General features: G+C 38.3%; 1 protein-coding gene across 2 annotated transcripts in view; it reads left to right on the forward strand.

The window, feature by feature from the left end:
• The window catches only part of LOC126178807 (neurofibromin), a 474,179-nt gene that overhangs the window by 431,519 nt on the left and 28,025 nt on the right, over positions 1–14,635 (forward strand). For both annotated transcript variants that reach the window (XM_049924560.1, XM_049924561.1), the window contains 3 exons: positions 2,053–2,255; positions 9,684–9,870; positions 9,964–10,150. In XM_049924560.1, the coding sequence (XP_049780517.1) occupies positions 2,053–2,255; positions 9,684–9,870; positions 9,964–10,150 (577 nt within the window). The remainder of the gene's footprint in view (positions 1–2,052; positions 2,256–9,683; positions 9,871–9,963; positions 10,151–14,635) is intronic.

The following is a 14,635-nucleotide window of genomic DNA, read 5'->3' on the forward strand; positions in this document are numbered from 1 at the left end:
AGAGGTTAATGTTGATGTAGACAAGTCCTGTGGAGGAGCAAGGACACACTCTTCACTTGTTTTAAAAATTGCAAACTAATCTGGTACACAGAAAAGAAGCCATAGTGGCTATTGCTGGCCTGCCACACACATCATGCTTGTTAGGTAACTGCAGCAGCAACCAGAAACAAGTGATTGCCAGCACATGTCATCCTACTTATGCTGATTTTCTATTCTACCAGCAGCACCAGTGCAAAGAATGTTCTTATTGTGGACAAACTACACATATCATTACCACTCTACTTTTTTACACACTGATATTTTCACAAGTTTCAGTTACTAGCAGTTAAATGCTTGAAAAATATATATTTTTTTTCAATATTATTTTTAGAAGATGCTAGGTACTCGCAAATCTTCATCTCTATTTCACTGGTAGAGTGTATTAACATGCACCGCTGTAACTTGTTTACTCAGAAGGATACATTACATTTGAAGATCGTGATGTAAAGAAAGAAACAAACAAATGTCAAAATTTGACCCTCTGAGAATAATGTTCTCTCCATTAGTGTTTCTTCATTTTATAATGTGGCAATAAGTGTAGCAGTCATCAAATATTAATTTTTAGTTGTAGCAGATGTACCTCCTCTGTGAACCTTACTCCTTGCCACGGTATGGTGCCTTGTGTGCCTTAATGAAACACATGACTGTACCACAGGTTCAGCCATGTCAATGGGCTATCTGTTGAGAGCCCAGACAAATGTGTGCTTCTTGAAGAGAGACAGCAGCCTTTGCAGTAGTTGCAGGGGCAACAGTCTGGCCAACAAGGCCTTGCTATGCTGTTACTGTGAATGGCTGAAAGCATAATTTTTTCTGAGAGCATGCAGCTCTACTGTATGGTAAAGGCATCCTCTTAGATAAAATACTCTGAAGGTAAAATAGTCCCCTATTTGAATCTCCTAGTGCAAATCATTAAAATGAGTTGGAATGATGGCCAAAGTATGCAAGTGTGCTGGTTGTGTAATTCATTTTCCTGTATACCCCTCTTGTTTGTCTTGCCTTTTGGTTCCTCTTAGTTGCAGGGATGAATTAGCAATGGATGAGGAAGTGAGATTAGTGAGTTGTAACTCTGAATTATTTTATGAAATGTACTTGAGACTTTGAATTAGTATGTGAAGTGTACTTGTATTGTTCAAGTGTAAGGCAGGTGTCCAGATCAAGTCACAGTCTAGCACACAGGTTTCCACCAAGGGAGAATATTTCACTTCAGTGAGAACAGTGGACCTGTGGTCATCATTCTCTATAATATTTCCTTTGCTAGGGACCCTATCCTTAGTTGGCATTCAGAAAAAAAAAACAGAGTTGTCAGTGGGTGTAGGTTAGTCTGTATTGTGTTTGAGTGGCTCACTTAGAAGAGTGATCCCATAAAAAGTGGCTGTTCTTATCTGAGGTTTGGTCCAACACTGTTCAGTGCAGCAATACTTCATAAAATTTTAAACATTTAATTTAAGTTAATATGAATGTTGCTAAATGCAATACATTCTGAACTAGCACGATATTTTTCAATGCTATGCACATTGTTCGTCCAGTAATCAAATTTTGTTTCTTACAGATATTTAGTGCCTCTCTTCCACTGCAAAAATAATAGATGAAACATACTAGTTGTGTATTTTTCTTGAGTGGTAAACTGAACTGTATCAGGAGTGGCTGAAAAACTTACAGAATTCCAAGGCCCCTTTGGATTTGATCTGTTCTGACTTCAGAAGTGGCATATAATATTTGTAGTTTGCATAGAATTTGTACTGAATTGTGTGTGTATTATTTTCTGTATGTTGTTCATTTGTATGAATGTTACCATCTTTAGTTGAAAGTTGCATGTGACGCATGTCGTACAATGCACTTTATGTTCCTATCATACGATGATGCACAATACAGAACTTCTTGTTTATTTTTGTTAACATTGTAAGCTATGTTATCAGTAATACTAGCATGATTTTAGTGCTGTACTTGCATTAATATGTACATGTTGTACCATTTTATAATAAATATAATTCCATTTTTTTATGTTCTCTCCAGAATCGCAGTGCACGGGTATCTGTGTCCAATGAAAACAATATTCTGTTGGACCCAGAGGTACTCACTGATTTCTCCACACAGGCTCTGGTCCTAACAGTATTAGCCACTTTGGTCAAATATACCACAGATGAAAATGAGACCCGTATATTGTACCAGTACTTGGCAGAAGCTTCTGTTGTATTTCCAAGAGTCTTCCCAGTTATGTAAGTACCTGGAGATAATTATACTTGTCTTTTTCTAACAAGGGAACCTCCCCATCGCACCCCCCTCAGATTTAGTTATAAGTTGACACAGTGGATAGGCCTTGAAAAACTGAACACAGATCAATCGAGAAAACAGGAAGAAGTTGTGTGGAACTGTGAAAAAAATAAGCAAAATTTACAAACTGAGTAGTCCATGCAAAGATAGGCAACATCAGGGATAGTCTGAGCTGAGGAGCACTGTGGTCCCGTGGTTAGCGTGAGCAGCTGCGGAACGAGAGGTCCTGGGTTCAAGTCTTCCTTCGAGCGTAAAATTTTATTTTTTATTTTCAGACAATTATCAAAGTTCAGGCACTCACACATAATCAACTTTGCTTTCCAAAGTTCCAGGACATGTTCAGATTTGCTTGGACATATGCAGGATTTGACGGTCTACACACGGAAAATTTTGAAAACGTTAAAAACATATGTTTTGACAGAGCACAGGGAAAAGTGTGCGACTGTGAAACTGTTGGATTCATTTGTTGCAGTTTATGTGACAAACTCTTATGTTTTCATCACTTTTTTGAGAGTAATTCTCACATCCACAAGAAAACTTAAATCGGGCAATGTAGAAGAATCTTTTTACCCATTCGCCAAGTGTACAAGTTAGGTGGGTCGACAACATATTCCTGTCATGTGACGCACATGCCCTCACCAGTGTCGTATAGAATATATCAGACGTGTTTTCCTGTGAAGGAATCGGTTGACCTATGACCTTGCGATCAAATGTTTTCGGTTCCCATTGGAGAGACACGTCCTTTCGTCTACTAATCGCACGGTTTTGCGGTGCGGTCGCAAAACACAGACACTAAGCTTATTACAGTGAACAGAGACATCAATGAACGAATGGACAGATCATAACTTTGCGAAAATAAAGAAAAACTTTTCACTTGAGGGGAGACTTGAACCAAGGCCCTCTCGCTCCGCAACTGCTCATGCTAACCACGGGACCACGGCGCTCCTGAGTTCAGGTTATCCTTGATGTTGCATATCTTCGCATGGACTACTCAGTTTGTAGATTTTCCTTATTTTTTCACAGTTCCACGCAACTTCTTCCTGTTTTCTCGATTGATCTGTGTTCAGTTTTTCAAGGCCTATCCACTGTGCCAACTTATAACTAAATCTGAGGGGGGGGGGGGGGATCGGGAGGTTCCCTTGTAAGGTAAATAACAGACACCCTTCCAAGAGTCTTCCCAATTATGTAAGTACCTGGAGATAATTATACTTGTGTTTTTCTAAGGTAAATAACAGACACCCCCCCAACCGTGTACGCACACATGCAGTCGCGCCCCCCCCCCCCCCCCCCCCCCAACACACACACACACACACACACACACACACACACACACACACACACGATCAGTCCAGTGTGGAATGTCTTTTTTCATGTACAACAGCAGTTCAGAAAGTAGCCACCATTCTAGCATGGCAGTAGTACTTGTGCGCAGAGTGCCACCCATGTCACATCGGTCTGTTCTATGATTCAGAAAACAACCAGCTATGAAATTAAGAACACCATTCTCATGCATTCAAAATGATTAATGGAAAATCTCATATAAAGATGTGAAACAAATACTAACAAAGAGATAGAGGGGCTGGCCAGTACTTACCTCAGCTCAGTACAGTCGATAGATACACAAAAAACAGAACCGAAAATTTACATTCCTAGCTTTCGGAACAAATGTTCCTTTATCAGGGAGGAGAGAGGGGAAAGAAAGGGAAGAAGGGAAAATGGATTCAGTTACTCACAACCCAGGTTATGAAGCAACAGGGAAAGGAAAACAGGGAGGGTAGCAAGGATGGAGGCATGGTTGTCAGAGGGAAGCCAAAGATATTCTACTGTAAGTACTGTGCCAGCTTCAAACCAAAGAGGATGCATACAGAAGTAAAGAGGTATATAGTATAAAGATAAAGATAAACACAACTATCTAGGATGAAAAGATGCGTGAATGGCTAAAGAGGAAAGGGAAAGAGTAGAAGACTGAAGAGTAAATGGGAGTGAGGTTGTTTAACGTAGGTTCAGTCCAGGGGGATGGCGGGATGAAAGGATGTGTGGGAGTGAAAGTTCCCATCGCCGCAGTTCAGAGGGACTAGTGTTGGGTGGGAGAAGCCAAATGGCACATACGGTGTACCAGGTTCCTAGGTCCCTAGAATTACGCTGGAGTGCATGCTCCGCTACTGGGTATTGGACATCTCCTAGGCGGACAGTTCGTCTGTGTCCGTTCATGCGCTCAGCCAGTTTAGTTGTTGTCATACCGATGTAAAAGGCTGTGCAGTGCAGGCATGTCAACTGATAAATGACATGTGTAGTTTCACACGTGGCCCTGCCTTGAATTTTGTATGTTTTACCAGTGGTGGGGCTGGAGTAGGTGGTTGTGGGGGGATACATGGGGCAGGTTTTGCAGCGGGGTCGGTTATAGGGGTAGGAACCGCTGGGTAGAGAAGGTAGTCTGGGAATATTGTAGGGTTTAACAAGGATGTTACGGAGGTTAGGGGGGGCGACGAAAGGCAACTCTGGGTGGTGTGGGGAGAATTTTGTCAAGGGATGATGTCATTTCAGGGGTTGACTTGAGAAAGTCATATCCCTGGCGGAGTAATTTGTTGATGTATTCGAGGCCAGGATAATATTGGGTGACAAGGGGGATGCTTCTGTGTGGTCTGGGGGTAGGAACATTGTTGTTGGACGAGGAGAAATGTAATGCTCGGGAGATCTGTTTGTGGACAAGGTCTGCAGGATAGTTGCGGGAGAGGAAAGCACTGGTCGGGTTATTGGTGTAATTGTTGAAGGATTCGTCACTGGAGCAGATACGTTTGCCACGAATACCTAGGCTGTAGGGGAGCGTTTGATGTGGAATGGATGGCAGCTATCAAAGTGAAGGTACTGTTGTTTGTTTGTGGGTTTGATATGGACAGAGGTGTGGATGTGAGCTTCAACAAGATGAAGGTCAACATCCAGGAAGGTGGCTTGGGTTTTGGAGAAGGACCAGGTGAAATTCAGATTCAAAAAGGAGTTGAGGTTATGGAGGAAATTAAGGAGTGGTCTTCACCATGAGTCCAGAGGGTATTAGATTAGGAAATGAGACACTTAAAGTAGTAAAGGAGTTTTGCTATTTGGGGAGCAAAATAACTGATGATGGTCGAAGTAGAGAGGATATAAAATGTAGACTGGCAATGGCAAGGAAAGCGTTTCTGAAGAAGAGAAATTTGTTAACATCGAGTATAGATTTAAGTGTCAGGAAGTCATTTCTGAAAGTATTTGTATGGAGTGTAGCCATGTATGGAAGTGAGACATGGACGGTAAATATTTTGGACAAGAAGAGAATAGAAGCTTTTGAAATGTGGTGCTACAGAAGAATGCTGAAGATTAGATGGGTAGATCACATGAATAATGAGGAGGTATTGAACAGAATTGTGGAGGAAATGAGTTTGTGGCACAACTTGACTAGAAGAAGGGATCAGTTGGTAGGACATGTTCTGAGGCATCAATGGATCACCAATTTAGTATTGAAGGGCAGCGTGGAGGGTAAAAATCATAGAGGGAGCCCAAGAGATGAATACACTAAGCAGATTCATAAGAATGTAGGTTGCAGTAGGTACTGGGAGATGAAGAAGCTTGCACAGGATAGAGTAGCATGGAGAGCTGCATCAAACTATTCTCAGGACTGAAGACCACAACAACAAAAACAACAACAACCTCAAAACTTGTGTGCTCTAATAAAAAATCCTGTAAATGTGAAGTGCAAGCTGTAACAAGATTTCTTTCGGTGAAGTATATTTCAGCAGCAGACATTCATCATCAGTTGTGCACTGTATATGGCCCAAACTTTATGAGTGAAGGTGGTGTGCAGCAAAGGTCTGATTTTTTAAAAGTAGTTGAACAAACATTCATGATGAAGAGAGGAGTGGTAGGCATTTTGTTGTGAGTAACTGTCTTGTCAAGAAAATTGATGTGGCAATTCATGAAAACTGAAGATTCACCATCTCTGAACTTCTGGACAATTCCACAAATTTTCTCATACTGTTTTGTACTAGATTGTCATTGATAATTTAGGCTACCAAAAGTTCTGTGCTAGATGGGTAACAAAATTTCTCACAGAGATCCAAAAAACCAAACAAATAGGCTCTGCCTCAGAGTTCCTTTCACTTTATGATGCAGAAGGAGGAGGTTTTTTGGAGAGAATTGTGATTGGTGACACAATTTGGTTGGCATACATAAAGGCTGAAATGAAACAGCAGTCGATTTCTGGGGCCATACCAGTTCTCCGTGCAAGCAAAAGAAAGCCCACCATTTTCATTGAGGAAGGTTACGGCTAAAGTTTTTTGGGGTGCTGAGGGAGTTTTGCTGGTGAATTTATGGTGTGTGGAATGACAATTACTTCTTATGTCTACTATGAAGCTTTGAAGAAACTTAAGCGACCCATTCAAATTAACATCACAGTATGTTGACATCTGGTGTTATGTTTTTGCAAGGTTCATTCTCACAGTGTCAGATAAAATCTAGAGATTTTGATCCAGTTCAAATGAGACATTTTGGATCTTCCCCCATACAGCCCAGACTCGATGCCAAGTGATTTTCATCTCTTCACTCACATGGAGAAGTGGCTTGCATCACGGCACTTTGGTGATGATGATGAACTTCAAAATGCTGTAAAAGATTGGCATTGTGCTCAGGTGGCAGAATTTTATGAAGAAGGAATTTGTAAATTGGTAATATGCTAAGGCAAATGCTTAAATTTAAATGGTGACAATATTGAAAAATAGCAAAAACTGTAGTTTCAAGATATATGTAATTTTTTTCCATGCAAAATTTTTATTTGCAGCAAACTGGAGGCTAATTTCTGAATCGCTCTCATAAATACCAAACAGATCTGTTAAACAGTTGTGTAAGGACATACAAAATACGTAGTAGCTGATAACAGGTCATAACAACATTTCACGATAACAGGCAGTGAATGTGATTCTTTCAGGTTATTCATTCTGATGTGATTTTTACACTAATTTATTCTGACATTGTTTTGTGACATAATCTTCTGGTTTATAAGAAGTCTTACATAAGGTAAAGATTAAGCAATATGCAAACATTGCACTATTGCCTGACAGCCCATGGGTTGGTACAGAAGTTTCCCAAATGCTTAGCTGCATACGCAGTTAAACACTGTCTTTAAGAAAATTCATGATTGCTCTTTAAATTTTTGTTTTTTCTTACAAGATGCTAGTGTGATACTAGAGGGAAATTAATGTTTCAATTTGCTTAGCATCTTGCATAAAGTGACCTAGACACTTGAGTAGTTTTTGTATTACATAAATACTTATACAAGACACTCGTGTAAACAGTCAATGTGTAGCCATAGCCATAAATGCAATAGCAAAAAACCGTGTGGCATCAGACTTGGGAACGCTAACAGTCATGTGCACTAGTTGCTCAGTAAAACTTTTTACCACAGTACACTTCATTACATGAGTGCACACACAAATTACTACTCAAATAAATATGATTAATTGTATTTTGGTTGCATAATGGAGGAAATGCTAATACAGCTGTTAACCATCATACTTTCAGCTGACTGTTGGAGGGATCTTAGCATCACCCATAAAACAATTTAATGACCAAGTACCAGTATTTGTATGTACTTAAGGACATAAACCACCATGACATGAAAACCACTTCAACTGCACTGTTAGTATAAGTAATTAATATTCAGAAGTTAATTATACACCTAACCTGCATTGAGCTGAAGGTTCATTGCACACTGTGGTGGCTGGTGTTTTAATCAGAAACTTGCTACACATTTATTTATAAATTGTTACATTGTGCAAATGTAGGCAAAACTTCACTTTATCATAATTATATGATAATAATGAACATAGTGAATGAAATTTTTATAACCTTCCTTGATATTTGAAAAACACTTGAATTTTGTCACATGCAGAAAGATGTACTGTTTCACTGATTTTAATCACCACTGTGCCTGTGTTTTGTAATACAGAATTTGACACGTTACCTTTTGACGTCAACTTCTTGGCATAATTGATAGCTGGATGATATTTTAGATGGAAAAAGCTAGATCTTTAGAATTATGATTCCTGATCATTCTTTGGCAATGATATTAGAAATTGCTTTTCCATAATTTTACTCTGCTGTAGTGTGGCAGTTCTCTGTGTTCTATAACAACTAGATTATTAGTTTTGAAAACAGAGCCTTCACAACCTGTAAATACAAAGAATAAATGTAAGCACTGAACTCAGTGGCTGCCTCATTAGTTATCCCCTTAAAAGAGAACTCTAGTCACTTTGGTGCACTGTAAATGGGATAGAGCTGATATCAGGCAGCCAGGGACCCTCCAACTACGTTTGTCTGTTTTCAAATGGTACAAGGCATCAAGTGCACCAATGCCCCACAGAGACATTTTAACCTGCACTGTGTGGAAGGTGTAGTTCAGTCCAGAGGTGGTTCTGTGATGTTTTGGTGGCATTTTTCTTATAATGCTAATTTCAGCATTCTCTGTGGCCAAATGTAGCCCTTTCTTTCTACACCTTCATGATGAGTGTGCTATCAACACCTTTGTCTTCCAAAATGGCAACACATGTGTTCACATATGTTCCCAGTTTGACAAACACTTAGGCAAACTATTGCACTTCGACTGGCCTGCTGAATTACCTGATCTTAATCCCAAAGAAAAGTCTGGGCTTCATTGAACAGTGGGTGAAACATCCCTGGACTTAGGTAGCTCTAGGGAATCTAACCAACAATGAATGGCTTCAGATGGATATCACCAACTTGAAGAAACTTGTAGACTCTCTTCTTCACTGAACTGAGGCTATTATTAAGGTTGGACATGCTGCTATATGGCATCAGCATGTTGTCTTCTGAAGGTAACTCCTTATTGTCTGGTGTGCTTCCTTTTCCTGTCTTACTTGCATTCCCCAGAATATTTTATCATAGGACTGTACTGAATGACTTTATAGAACAAGGAGTAAAATTGTGGTACAGTATTGAGCACTGATTCTAATCTTCCACAGACAGGTTCTGAACTTGAAACAGTGGTCTGCAGACACCTGATTGTTCTGAAAAGAAACTATGTCTGAAAAAGTGTTAACCTAATTTATATTTTCAATTATACTTTGTCAACATATTGACATTATGCTGGAACACTTTAGGTAAACATAAAAATGCCGACTCTATAAAATGCCTTCATGTGTCTAAAGGTTTTTCACTGTATATATTGTACTGCCACTGTTAAAAACTATGCAGCAAGCAACTGCAAGAACTACAAGATTTTACTGTCTTAACACACTGTATGCACTAGATGAAATATATGTTTTGCTTCTAATAATAGACATGTGAACCTGTGAAGCCAGTCATAATTTTTGTCATCTTTCCCTTTGCAGACATAGCCTTCTTGATGCAAAAATCAATAATGTCTTAGCTATCTGCCATGATCAGGTCATATTAAGTGCTGTACAGAGTATTATTCAAAACATGATTGCTTGTGAAGATACTAGTCAGCAACAACTGCATTATCTGCAGAGTTGTGGCTTTGGTGGTCTGTGGAGGTTTGCTGGCCCTTTCACCAAGGTATGAAGGACAATTACTCGATATTTTTATTAATTGTATTTTGTGCATTGAACATAAATATTAATGCCAGTTCCGTTCTTTTATTCATAACAGAGCAACTGCACGGCTGAGAGTGCAGAGTTGTTTGTAAACTGCCTAGAAGCAATGGTTGAAACTTGCCTTCCTGTTGAGGAAGGTGAGGTTGATCTAGCACAGTATCCATCGATGCTGAGTGTCTCCAGTAATATGAATCTGAGTTCATCAATGTCAAGCTTGACTTTAGGATCACCTACTGAAAAAGGTTAGTTAACAGTTTTTCCCCCTGTCATCATTAATGATGACAAATATACATGTAGTACAGCAATAGGATGTTTTACTCTGCATGGCACTTTTATCACTATTTAATAAATGTAAATAAACCACCACATATGGTGCAAAACATGTGATTTAAATTGTGAATTATAACCATCCAATCATAATGTGCATTCAAATCACAAGGAGTCTGTTAAAATAGTTTAATTTGAGTGTGGGATGAATGATAAAACTAATAGACAGAGGTAAGTATTGTATCAAATTTCACAACATTCAGACTTCAAAACTAGTACTCAGCGGCACTAATCAAGATTGAAATTCAAACACCTGCCATAATCCGAGTTTTGTTCTAGAAATGTTTTTGGTATGAGCTGTACTTCTCAACAAAATTTAACATCATTATTTTTCAGTTTTGTTTATCTATTGCTTTTAGCTACTCTCATTAATAATTATCTGTCAGTCATAATATTTGCATTTCCACAGAAAACTTATCATATTTGAGATAAGAAAAGCTGAAGTGAGCATGTAAGTTGATTATTCTTTTGCAATAATGATCTGCAGTAATTCATTATCAGTTTTAATCTTTTGTTGAGATTCATATATGGGCAGTGTCACACTGGTTCTGTGCCTCCGAATTAGAAAAAGAAAGGAAAGCAGGAGGAAAGGCACAAGAAGTAGAAATTAAAAAGTTGATAGAAAATAATAATGAAAGCAAACCTTATACAGGTAGCAAATCTCTGTCAAAACTTAAACCAAATATTAGTTCTGAAGATTAAATGTCACAAATCATAGTTGGTATTCTGAAATAAATACTGACTGGCTCAGCTATAAATGGTAATGCTTCAGCACAGATTAAGAATCATATAGTCGTCTTTTTTGAGTTGATGGATATATGTCATTTTAGGCTTTGCCCAATGTTAGTAGTAAAATCAGGCTTTTTGCAGATGATGCATTTACCTATAATGAAGTACTACCTGAAAGAAGCTCCATAAATGTTTAGTCAATTCTTGATAAGATTTCAAAGTGGTGCAGAGATTGGCAACTTGCTTTAAATGCTCAGAAATGTAAAATTTAGCACTTTAAAATACGAAGAAACATAGTATCCTTTGACTATAATATCAATGAGTCGCAGTTGGAATCAACCAACTCATACAAATACCTGGGTGTATCACTTGGTAGGGTAATGAAATGGAGTGATCACATAGGTACAGTCGTGGGTAAAGCAGGTGGTAGACTTTGGTTTATTGGTAGAATACTGGGAAGTGCAATCAGTCTGCAAAGGAGATTGCTTACATATCACTTGTGTGACCAGTTCTAGAATATTGCTCAAGTGTGTATGACCAATACCAGGTAGGACTAACAGTGGATATTGAACATATACAGAGAAGGGCAGTAGAAATGGTTACACGTTTGTTTAATCCGTGGGAGAGTGTCACAGACATGCCGAAAGAACTGATCTGGAAGACTCTTAAAGACGGACGTAACCTATCCTGAGGAAGTCTATTCTCAGAATTTCAAGAACTGGCATTAAATGATTGCTCTAGGAATATATTACAACTCCTACATATTGCTCACATGGGTATAGTGAGGATAAGATTAGAATAATTACAGCATGCACAGAACAGTCATTCTTCCCCTCGCTCCATATGCGAAATGAATAGGAAGAAACCCTAATAACTGTTACAACGGTATGTACCCTCTGCCATGCACCTCACAGTGGTTTTGCAGAGAGTAGATGTAAATGTAAATGACAATGATCTCTAATATTTTAAAACACGAAATTTTCAACAATATATTATTACATAACTAACAATAAACATTAGGAAAGTCACAGTAGTACATAATTAACAAACTCAGTATTGTCATAAGATGTGCTTAGACTATGCCTTATAATTTACATGCCAATATATTTTTCAGTGAGATCTTGCAGTTTTTCCATTTCTTGGTCCTGTTTAAATATGCACTATCACAAAAAAGGCACATTTGCTGACAATTTTTATCCGATTAATAAGCTGATGCACACTTTCAGTAAACCTTAAACCTTCTGGTTTAGTCTTTTGCATATAAGCATGCGTAACAAGGGACTGCTCCAATCTCACATGTCAAAATTTTAGCTGCTAAGACACACTGCAAGTATTTTTTGAAAGAACACTGAAAATTACCAAATTCAGGGTTTTCCAGGCACCTAGAGAACTATGCATCCCTACAGTAGCTATAAGCAGACAGCGTATGAGCAACACATCAGGTGCACAGCCTTGGTTAATGCAGCGTTGGTAAACAGGTAACATGGCACAATGTGATTGTAGTGTGTAAAACATATTCAATTTCTGTTGATAGTTTCTCTGACACAATTGTTCACAGTTACTATTCGCTTGAATTTGCAACTCATTTATTATCCATAATAATTAGCAGCTGTTTGCAATATCACCAAGTGTTACCAGTGGAGTTAAAACTGAGTTAATTTTAGTATCTTATTCATGGCTGTAATTTTCAGCAACTGTAGTATTATTTTTTCTGGATAAAATTCAGTCATGAGTTGCAAATAGATTGTATTATGATTTACCATTTTCAACAAATTAATGTGGCATTTTCAGAAGCCTACGAAATAGGGATATTATAAAGTTTTAGACCTTGGCCATATTTTTATGTGAAGTGTAAAAGGTATATTACAGAAACTTATTTACAAGGTTTACTCCATTGAATCCGCCTCTCCGATTTAGTGGTAAGATGGCCTAGTGGTTACCCTGTCAAAAAGGAGACACAGATCAAACATAAAACAGGAGGAAGGTACACTTAACTGTGAAAAAAGAAGCAAAATAGAAACAGTGAATGACCCAAGCTTAAGATGTGCAGTATCGAGTGAAGTTGAATAGGCACAGCGTCATGGTTATGTTGTGGTCACGGTGTTTGACTGCGAAGTGGGAGACCCATGTTCAAATCTTCCTCGTGTCCTATATATATATATATATATCTATGTTTGTAACAGCAAGGTGTAAGGAAGGGACATCCAGTTGAAGTACCATGTTATGACTCTTGCATTCCGTTTTGGAAGTTTTGACTCTTGAATTTCTTTGTTGTGGCAATGTTCACACCCATTTATTTGTTGTTATCATTTCTGTGAGAAGTCTATGCAACATCAACATCTGCTTTCACTGTTCATCACATTTACGTACAATGGTAATGTGATGGAAAGTTCATAATTTTGTGTTTGGGAAGGGCGAGGGAGCATTGAACATGGATCTCCCATTTTGCACTCCTACACCATGACCACACAACCATGAAGCTATCACTCTTGCAAATCACTCCATGTTGCGCGTCTTGAACTTGGATCATTCACTGTTTCTATTTTGCTTCTTTTTTCACAGTTCAGTACACTTTCTTCCTATTTTTACATTTGATCTGTGTTCAGTTCGTGATGGGCTATCCACTGGACCATTTTACCACTAAATCTGAGGGGGGTGCAATAGGGAGTTTCGCTTGTTAGTATTGATTTAGCAGATGTTGATATCTTCTTCACAGAAGCATTGTGCCACAGCATGTCCAGAAATGTACATATTGTATGTGATTATTTTAAACACTGATTGAAAATTTATAGTAACAAAATCTGCTGTGCTAGCAGCAAGCAACATGTATCAAAAATATAATCAAGGTACACTTGAAAAAGACGACACATAGTTCTAATATATTATGGGAATGAGCTGATTTTTTACATTATGTAAGAGATGATGATGTGTAATCAAAACAGTGTCTTTTTTTTTTTTTTTTTTTTTTTTTAAATGCAGGTTGATTATTCAACAAATCTTTTGAATTTAGGTGAGAAATTCTATATATTTCAAATTCTTCTACAAGTTTCATTTTGAAGCCCTTGTCCACTATATGTAAAATATTCATGTTAAGCAAGGTTCGAGGGGGACATGTGTTTCTTTGTCTTCTGCAAAAGTTGACTTATATGAATTCTTGAAATCTTTGTTGAGAAAGTGTTCACGAAAGAGGGTGTTGAATTCCCTCCCTGTCTGTCCTATATGAAAACACAGACGTATATTACATTGTATTTTATCCAGATTTGAAAAAGAATTAATATAAGTCAACTTTTACAGAATGTCTCAAAACCGAGGACCAAACACTTCTGCCTCCACCCTTGCTTAGCATGGAAATTTTACTTACAGGGTGGAGAAAAATTGTGTCATGAAATTTTAACCCAGGATAGCTGATGCCAGCAGGAACCAAAATTAGTAATGTGTAGGTTGACAACACACCAGTTTTAAACTATGGAAACTTGGTGCCACACCTCTGATTGACTGTGCGATTGCCCCATTGCTGATCGTCAGTTGACGGGCAGTGCTATGGTTGTCGGTTCACACATACAAATGTCCCTCGCCCTGTCACTGCCACAATGTGATAAGAACACGTGTTGAATAGGTCTTGTTGTTTGTCTCCACCTCACGTCAAAGGCTTTCACACCTAAGCTTCGCTT

This window comes from Schistocerca cancellata, chromosome 1, assembly GCF_023864275.1.
Source record: "Schistocerca cancellata isolate TAMUIC-IGC-003103 chromosome 1, iqSchCanc2.1, whole genome shotgun sequence".
In the NCBI taxonomy this organism is placed as follows: domain Eukaryota; kingdom Metazoa; phylum Arthropoda; class Insecta; order Orthoptera; family Acrididae; genus Schistocerca; species Schistocerca cancellata.